Source organism: Polypterus senegalus, chromosome 2 (genome assembly GCF_016835505.1).
Source record: "Polypterus senegalus isolate Bchr_013 chromosome 2, ASM1683550v1, whole genome shotgun sequence".
Taxonomy (NCBI): domain Eukaryota; kingdom Metazoa; phylum Chordata; class Cladistia; order Polypteriformes; family Polypteridae; genus Polypterus; species Polypterus senegalus.
In genome coordinates, this window is record NC_053155.1 from 54,118,201 (window position 1) to 54,127,435 (window position 9,235).

Genomic DNA, 9,235 nt, shown 5'->3' on the forward strand with positions numbered 1-9,235 from the left:
AAGGTATCTCAGAATGCACAACACATCAATACTTAAGGCAGATAGGCTACAACTGCAGAGGATTGTGTCAGATTCCATTCCTGTCAGCCAAGGACATACAGCTAAGGCTGCAGTGGGCACAGGATCACCAAACCTGGACAGCTGAAGACTGGAGAAATGAAAAATGTATCCTGATCTGATGACTCTTGGTTTCTACTGAGTTATACAGATGGGTAAGAATGTGCTGCCAACAGCATACATCCATGCACCCAAACAGGCTGCTGCTGGTGGTGGTGGTGGTGTAATGGTGTGTTGAATGTTTTCTTGGCACAGATTTAACTGGTTAATACCAATCAATACTTGCTTGAAGTATATATAGTCATGTGTATACTTTCATTGCCACAGTTTACCCATCTTCTAATGACTGCTTCCAGGATGATAATGCACCATAATTCTAAGCAAAAGTCACCTCAGACTGGTTTTATGAATATAACGATGACTTCAGTGTTCTTCAGTTGATTTCCCAGTCGCAGCAACTGAATCCAACAGAACACCATTAGGATATAATAGAACAGGAGATTTGCAATATTACTGTGCAGCTGACAAATCTGCAGACAAAAAATCATGTAAACATGGACCAGAATCTCATTTGGAATCTATGCCACAAAGAACTGAGACTGTTTTGAGAGCAAAAGAAGGCCCTACCCAGTATTAGCACAATGGTCCTAACAATTGGCTCACTGAGGATATTTTGTACTTAATGCTACTGTATATAACAAAAGCTTAATCCGTGCTTTGTGTTGTGTGCAGTAGCTGTACGTGACCAAATATATGCACTGCAGCTAGCCCTAATAAGACCTGTTGTAAAATGTTACCATAATGTCTTCCCTGTCCTTTGACATATTTTATTTCACACAGGATATATATATTCAATAGACAGATGGCGATGTATAAAATGGTCACTGTTACTGGAGCACTTGAATTTAAATTTAGAACATTTGTACAGTCTTGTTCTTTAAAAATACAAATCTCAATAGTCTAAGATAGATAAATCTATAAAATGCTACTGTGTGTGTGTGTCTGTGTGTCCAGTGCCTCCAAGCAATCTGATTGGGAAGTTTGGCTTTGGTGGGTCAGTGTTAGGGAAGATCACAGGATACTTTACATGTGTGAAGTTCAATTTTTGATTGTTACCATTTTTTTATTAATACAAAAAAAAAAGTTAAAATGGAGTATTTCAACAACCACAATATGAATAATGTGCCAAGCAATGTTGGGTCATTAAATACTAATGAGACGCAACCCGAGTTGCCTTCAAAGGCACAAAGTGTTCGCAAGAATATAAATGGTGTTTTCACAACAGGTAATGGGGCCCTGTCTTTCATTTGTTGTAGTCAAACAAGCAAACAGGAGGCGAGCAAGGCACCCTGAAATGACAGTATCTGTAAAGCAGGCTTTGCAGGAACACAATCAAGAGCAGAAGCGCCAAGCAAGAGAGGTTGATACACATGAGAATGCAAAGGAAAGGGGTGGGAGAAATGCTGAGGGTGCACCTATGGCAAGAGACATTCATACATGCAAGGATACCAAGCTGAGGTGTAGGAGTAAGACTTCAGGTATTTGCAGGACAAGAGAGGTTAATAAAGATGCAAAGGAGGAATACTATTTTTAAAATTATTCTATAACCTGTGTTCAATGGGTAAGCATAGCTAGTTCTAATTTTAAAAAAGAATCCATAAAGAAGTGACATCATTATAAGAAGAAAGGAGTGTACAAATTGAACAAGTGACACACTGAGAAGCCCTTTAAATGTCGTCTTTCGCTGCATATTAGGTAACCTAACACCTGTAAGTGACTAGATTTTTTTTTTACATCTTGTAGAACCATTGCAGCAGGATCAGTGGGATGTAAAAATCTTATGATGAGACATCAGTGAGTTTTCATTTTCTTAACAAGTTCACACCTCTCTGACAGCACAGATGACAGCCACTCAGAGGTTGTCGTTTTGGCTTCAGTCCATCTGTACCTTGGTGTGTATCCAAAAGCCTTTTGTGCCTTTGCATAAGTGAAGGTGAAGTGTGTGTTGAGCATGATTAAAAGCTGCCGGTTCATAGATGGAGTGTACTTGACAAAGGGTTTCAATAAAAACTGCAACATTTCCATTAAAAATGCAAGAAAAAAAAGCAGGGGCATTGGTAGTTCAAGTTTCTCTGGAACAATGATCCCAAGTGGCTTTAGCAGCACATCATTGAAATCAGAGTAGCTCATATGTGGTGTGTCATCAGAAATAAAAAAAAAATGACCACCAATTTGTTTTACTTTGTGTAAATCTTTCATAGCCTTGGCTGACAAAATATGAGCCCATGCCACGTTACCCACATACACAGGGTTTACCAAAGCTTCCTTTTTGGAGGTTCGTTTGAGAACATTGCCATTTCTAATGGCTGTATCAAAATGTTGCAGAATGAATTTACTCCCTTCTCCATAAATATATGTGGGTCTCAGGGAGCAAGTGACAATCTGCTCACCGTTGTGGAGATGTTTGCCATTTGTTTGCAGTGTTATTTGTTCAGCTTTTTGCTTTGTGATGCTGTATGTAAACTTTAAGCAGCATGAGTAGGGTGGGGTGTCTTCATTTCCATTAATGATGCTATCCCCCATTTTGTTTGGACCAGCCACCTCAAGGCTGCTTGTGTAGATGAAGTACTTTACATTCTTCTGAAGGCATGTTTCCAGAAGCAACTGGGTACCTTTTGGAAAAAGACAAAATCTTCAGGTTTTTAGTTTGTTTTTCTCATTTTAAATTCTTAAGATTTTTAAAGTCTTACTTTGATAACATTAACAAATCTAGTGGATGCAGAAAGTGTTCACATTCCCTTGCTTTGTGTATATTTTATTGTGTTGTAGATTTATTCTAAATGTATGAATTTGTAATTTTTGACCATCATTTTGACCATTATTTGACCACCATTTTGACCATCATCCATACTGACAAACTAAAAATGTATTTTCATAAAGGTTTTCAAATGTATTAAAAATCAAAACTTGAAATCTCTAAATTATATAATTAGTCAGACCTTTGCTATGGCACACCAAATTGTGCTCAGGTGTGTCTTGTTTTCTTTAATTTTACTTGAAATGTATCTAAAACTTGTTTGGAAACCACCTCTGGCAAAGTGAATTGATTAGACATCAGTTAGAAAGGCACAAAAACCAAGTCACAAAGTCCAAGGAACTCTATGTGGACCTCTGCAGTCAATTTGTGGTGAGGCATCAGTCAAACAGAGCGTTCAAAGTCCTCTGCTAACATGGGAGAGCCTGTTGGAAGGCTGGCCATCTCAGCGGTACTCAGTCAGTCAAGCATTTATGGTAGAATCGTTCGACCTAAGTCACTTTTGATTTAAAGGCATATAAAGGACTCTGAGGACTTGAGGAAAAATATTCTCTGGTCAGTTGAAAGAAAAACTGAACTACTTGTGGCCAGACTCTAAGCAAGACCAGTTATTACTCATCACCTGCCTAAAACCATCTTTATAGTAAAGAAAGGTGGTGGCAACATCATGCTCTGGGGATACTTTTCAGTAGTAGGGACAGGGAGACTGGTCAGAAATGAGGGAAGGATGAAGGCAGCCAAATACAGCGAGGTCCGTGAAGAAAGCCTGCTCATGACTGCACACGACATCAGACTAGAGTGAACTCTGAGCACCCAGAGCATACAGCTAAATTGAATCTGGAGTGGCTTCTTTGACAAGTCTCTGACTCTCCTTGAGTGGCCCAGCCAAAGTCCATAGAATATCCTTTGAGACACCTAAAGATGCTAACTTAAAGATACTTCCTATATATTCTATTGGAGCCTGAGAAGATTTGTCAGGAAGAATGTTATAAACTGCCCAAATCCAGGTGTGCAAGGTGTGTAGAGATTTACCCAAGAAGACCTGAAGCTGGATTTTCAGACAGAGGGGCTTCTACAAAGTACTAAATTAAGAGTATAAATTTGTACATGAATTAAAGAATTCGGTTTTTGATTTTTAATACATTTTCAAACCTTTCTGAAAATATATTTCCACTTTAGCATCATGGTGTTAATGAGTGTAGATTGATGGGCAAAATGAAAAATGTTTCAATTTAAAATTAAATCTCAAACACAGTAAAGTGTGCAGTAAGTAAAAGGGTCTCGATACTTTCTGAATCCACTGTATGTTTCCCAGTTAGTGATGACATTATATCGAAGCTCCTCTGTTAAATAAGGTAGAATTTATTTTACTACTATCCATTTCTTTAACCTACTTAATACAGTTTTCAGATATAAGGGGAGAAAGATAATCCCAGCAACCCAGCTGTAAAATCTTGAGTTTATATTCTAGCCTGGACACGTGATTTTGGCACACTCCCCACCTTGCTGATTCGCTTTACCTCCAAGTACAGTATTCTAGGTTTATCTCTTACATTAAGGTTTCAGTTTACTGCCAATTCTAAACTGGTATTGTGTGAGTGTGTGTTTGGGTGTAAGTGTTAATGTGGCTTATAATGGACTGGGAGCCCTGAAATATTGTTTCAAACCTTGTATCCCATCCTACTGAGATAGGCACTGGCTGGCCGCTCTCTAACTCTGAACTGGATAAACAGAAGATGGATGTATTCCATATATTTCCTCACTGTGCTGCTTAACAGTGAACTTACAATGTTCTGTGCATTCATTATTTTCACTGTCTTTAACAGTTTTGAAGGAATTCATTTCAAAGATTGAGTGGGACTTTACTGCTTTGTTACTATCTTAGGACTCTAAAACCAGGTGTATGTGCATTTTTATTGGCATATTGTATTAAGTAGGAAAAGTGCAATGAATGTATATTCTTTTTTTAATATACCAATACTTGTAGGGTCTCTTAACATGTTAACATGTAGACCCAGACATTCTATAAATATAAATTTGATCCAAAGGGTTACTGTATATGTGCCATGTGGTGTTGGTTTTCTTCAAGGATGGTTCCTGGCTAACATTTTATGCTGCATGGTATAGACTCTAGCCATTCAACTCTAAATTAAAATACGTTGGTGACTGTAGCTGAACTGACATTCTATCAAGGGTTAGTTACTGTCCTTTTGCTTAGATAACAGACCCAACAGACAGCAGATTGTGAGGCTGAGGTACTATGTGTCAGAACTGGTGGTGTGTAATACTGGAACACCTCAGGGAATTGCCCTGTCTCCTGTACTTACCCTCTACACAAAGACATCCAGTACAATACCAATGATTTCCACCTACAGAAATTTTCAGATGACTTCTTCATCATAGGCTGCATTCATGAAGAAGATAATTTGGACTACAGGAAGGTATCACAAAGGCAAAAGAGCTGGTGGTGGACTTCCAGCATGCCAAATAGACTCTGAGACCAGTCACCATTCAGGTTGAGGTTGTGGAAATGGCGCAGAGCTGCAAGTGCCTGGGGGTTCACATTAACAGCAAACTGGAATTGTCTGACAACACAGTGCCACTGTACAAAAAGGGCCAGAGCAGACTTTCCTTCCTAAGTAGACTTAGGTGTTTTAATGCAGCAAACTGGTGGAAATGTTCTATCGGTTCATAGTGGTCAGTGTGATGCTACATTCTATATCTAAGTTCATTTTGAAATATCTGCACAATATACAGTACAGTACATGTATTTTATGTATTCATTTGTTTATTCATTGATTGCCTGTATTATTTGTGCTGTGAATCTATACTCTTGTTTTTTATGTTTCTGCTGCTGTATGGACCTGAATGTCACTGTGGGATTAATAAATCTAATCTAATCTAATAAAGTTCCATCTCCATTAGCTTGTTGTTCAGTTAAATAAAGTTGGTAAGTGTGTGTATGTGCATAAGTATAAATGAAAAGGGATCCATCCTGCCTTCTTACTGAACCTGATGCAGACGAGATGGGCTCCAACTCCCTGTTTCTCTGAACTGGAACAGGTGATAGATTACATAAATCTCTAAACACTACAGATATGTAAATATATAAGAAATTAAATCTGTATAGAATTTCCTTTTAATTACTCATACCTGTCACATTAACAGCAGTCATTTCATTTTTGTCCACCGCCCCCAATATATCGATGACTGAAGCTGTATGAATAACAAGGGAAACATCCTGGCAAGCTTTCTTCAGTAATTCAATGTCTCTGATGTCCCCCTCAAGCTTGGTGATCTTTGTCTGACCTCGAATTGCTAAAAAAAATTGGATAGGTATAGTACATTTTTATACTCTGTACAAGTAACAAAAATAACCCTATAAACTTTTAATGCTATGGTTTTATTATGAAAACAAAAACAAAATAACACTGTTGTTCCTGCCTTGCACCCAATGATTTATCAGATAGGCTGTAGCTACCCCGTCTCTGAAAAAAAGGGTAAGAACTGGATGTATATATATGTATTGTCACACACGTGCGAGTAGGGGGACGTTGTATGGACCAAGTAAAGGCAATTCCACGCCAGGCCAGGGGAGGGCAGGGTGCACTAAACCTTCTCCTGTTATCTCTGCAGACCAGCCGTGGGAAAACCTATCTGAACCAAGAACATCACTTCCGGTTTCAGCACTCAGAAGAATGACACTTCCGGTTCCGGCACCTAGAAAAACATCACTTCCGGTCACCTTACATCACTTCCGGCGACCCCACATCACTTCCTGTCTGATCACTTAAAACCGCCATCTTTTCCATCCTTCATCAGTTCTATCTTGGACTCTCTACAGTCAACTTCATTGTTGCTTTAAAAACCAAAACCTTTGCAGCTAGGAATATTTTACGGGTGGGTGCCCCAAACCTTTTTACGTGTGTCAAGTCTCTTCCTTTTACAGTATATATATATATATATATATATATTTTATATATATATATATTTTATATATATATATATATATTATATATATATATATATAATATAAACTGCTCAAAAAATTAAAGGAACACTTTGAAAACACATCAGATCTCAATGGGAAAAAGAAATCCTCCTGGATATCTATACTGATATAGACTGGGTAATGTGTTAGGAACGAAAGGATGCCACATCGTTTGATGGAAATGAAAATGATCAACTTACAGAGCCTTGAATTCAAAGACGCCCAAAAATCAGAGTGAAAAATTATGTGGCAGGCTAGTCCATTTTGCCAAAATTTAATTGCAGCAACTCAAAATTGTATGCAGCACTTTGTATGGCCCCTGTGTTCTTGTATACATGCCTGACAACATCGGTGCATGCTTCTAATGAGATGACAGATGGTGTTGTGGGGGATCTCCTCCCAGATCTGGACCAGGGCATCACTGAGCTCCTGGACAGTCTGAGGTGCAACCTGGTGGCATTGGATGGACCAAAACATAATGTCCCAGAGGTGTTCTATTGGATTTAGGTCAGGAAAGTGTGGTGGCCAGTCAATGGTATCAATTCCTTCATCCTCCAGGAACTGCCTGCATACTCTCACCACATGAGGCCAGGAATTGTCGTGCACCAGTAGCCACTGTACCAGCATAGGGTCTGACAATGGGTCCAAGGATTTCATCCTGATACCTAATGGCAGCCAAGGTGCCTTTGTCAAGCCTGTAGCGGTCTGTGTGACCCTCCATGGATATGCCTCCCCAGACAATCATTAACCCACCACCAAACTGCTCATGCTGAATGATGTTACAGGCAGCATAATGTTCTCCATGGCTTCTCCAGACCCTTTCACTTCTGTCACGTGCTCAGGGTGAACCTGCTCTCATCTGTAAAGCACAGGGCACCAGTGGTGCATCTGCCAATTCTGGTATTCTATGGCGAATGCCAATCGAGCTGCATGCTGCTGGGCAGTGAGCTCAGGGCCCATTAGAGGACATGGGGCCCTTGGGTCACCCTCATGAAGTCTTTCTGGTTGTTTGGTCAGAGACATTCACACCAGTGGCCTGCTGGAGGTCATTTTGTAGGGCTCTGGCAGTGCTCATCCTGTTCTGTTTTTCCCAAAGGAGCAGATACCAGTCCAGCTAATGGGTTAGCTCTCCTACAGTAACTGCTTGTCTCCTGGAATCTCCTCCATGCCCTTGAGACTGTCCTAGAAGACACAGCAAACCTTCTGGCAATGGTACATATTGATGTGCCATTCTGGAGAAGTTGGACTACCTGTGCAACCTCTGTAGGGTCCAGGTATCGCCTCATGCTACCAGTAGTGACACTGACTGTAGCCAAATGCAAAACTAGTGAAAAACAGTCAGAAAAGATGAGGAGGGAAAAATGTCAGTGGCCTCCACCTGTTAAAACTATTCCTGTTTTGGGGGTCATCTCATTGTTGCCCCTCTACTGCACCTGTTGTTAATTTCATTAACACCAAAGCAGCTGAAACTGATTAACAACCCCCTTTGCTACTTAACTGACCAGATTAATATCCCAGAAATTTCATTGACTTGATGCTATACTCTCATTAAAAAGTGTTCCTTTAATTTTTTTGAGCAATATATACAATATATATATATTTTATAATATCCAGATTTTTTTTCAGATTTTTATTTTCATGGGAATTTTTACATGTGCATAATAGAACTATTTTACATTACGACGAGTAATTAACCATATTAAAAAAGAGTAAAACGTAATAATTTGAAAGAAAATTGTTTCATGTTGCGTTAGTTATTTGTTGAATAGCACGATTTCATTGTGTTTGGCTTTGAAATTAACACGCAAATACTTTTAAAACTTGCACTTTTACTGTAAAACTTCAGTAAAAACAATTTTTTGAATTAAATTTTTGTCAATATTGCATTGAATTTTGATTCTGTGTTTGGATTTTCATCATAACAACGCAACTTATAACTGCCTGTGATTGAATTTCGCTTCTTTCCCTCTATTAAATAAAATGACTTTTTCAAATGTTTGGCTCTGAGATTTGTTAATTGTCTTTGCAAAAGCTGTTCTAACGGGAAACTGTTAACATATTAATATGAATGGCATATCAAGACCTCCATTGTTGTTTAATTTTATCCGGGGAAGATGTACTACATTACCTTTCTTGTTTACATCCTTCTTTCAACGGTGTTAATGGTTGTAGATATTCTTCTGGATACTGTAAGTTATTGTTTTCATATTCCACACGATCACCACCAACTGTTTCAGCATGTCTATTAATACGCATATAATAACCAATTTGCTGTGTAACCGATCGTCATTTTTGCCATTAATTCATTTGACTTTGTTTCTGTGTGCTAGGGTTGTCGGTGTACTCATTTTTTCTGTTGATAACCCTTCGTG

At 38.8% G+C, this 9,235-nt stretch overlaps 1 protein-coding gene across 2 annotated transcripts in view; it reads right to left on the reverse strand.

Annotated features, from left to right (window-relative positions):
- Nucleotides 1–778: 778 nt before the first annotated feature.
- hsd3b1 (hydroxy-delta-5-steroid dehydrogenase, 3 beta- and steroid delta-isomerase 1) overlaps nt 779–9,235 on the reverse strand; it is a 23,737-nt gene continuing 15,280 nt past the window's right edge. The window contains exons 3-4 of one of the 2 annotated variants that reach the window (XM_039743716.1): nt 6,026–6,190; nt 779–2,729 (exon numbers count right to left, since the gene is read on the reverse strand). In XM_039743716.1, coding sequence (XP_039599650.1) covers nt 1,909–2,729; nt 6,026–6,190 — 986 coding nt within the window. In that variant the 3' untranslated portion in view covers nt 779–1,908. The remainder of the gene's footprint in view (nt 2,730–6,025; nt 6,191–9,235) is intronic. The other variant, XM_039743717.1, reaches the window with a different exon arrangement.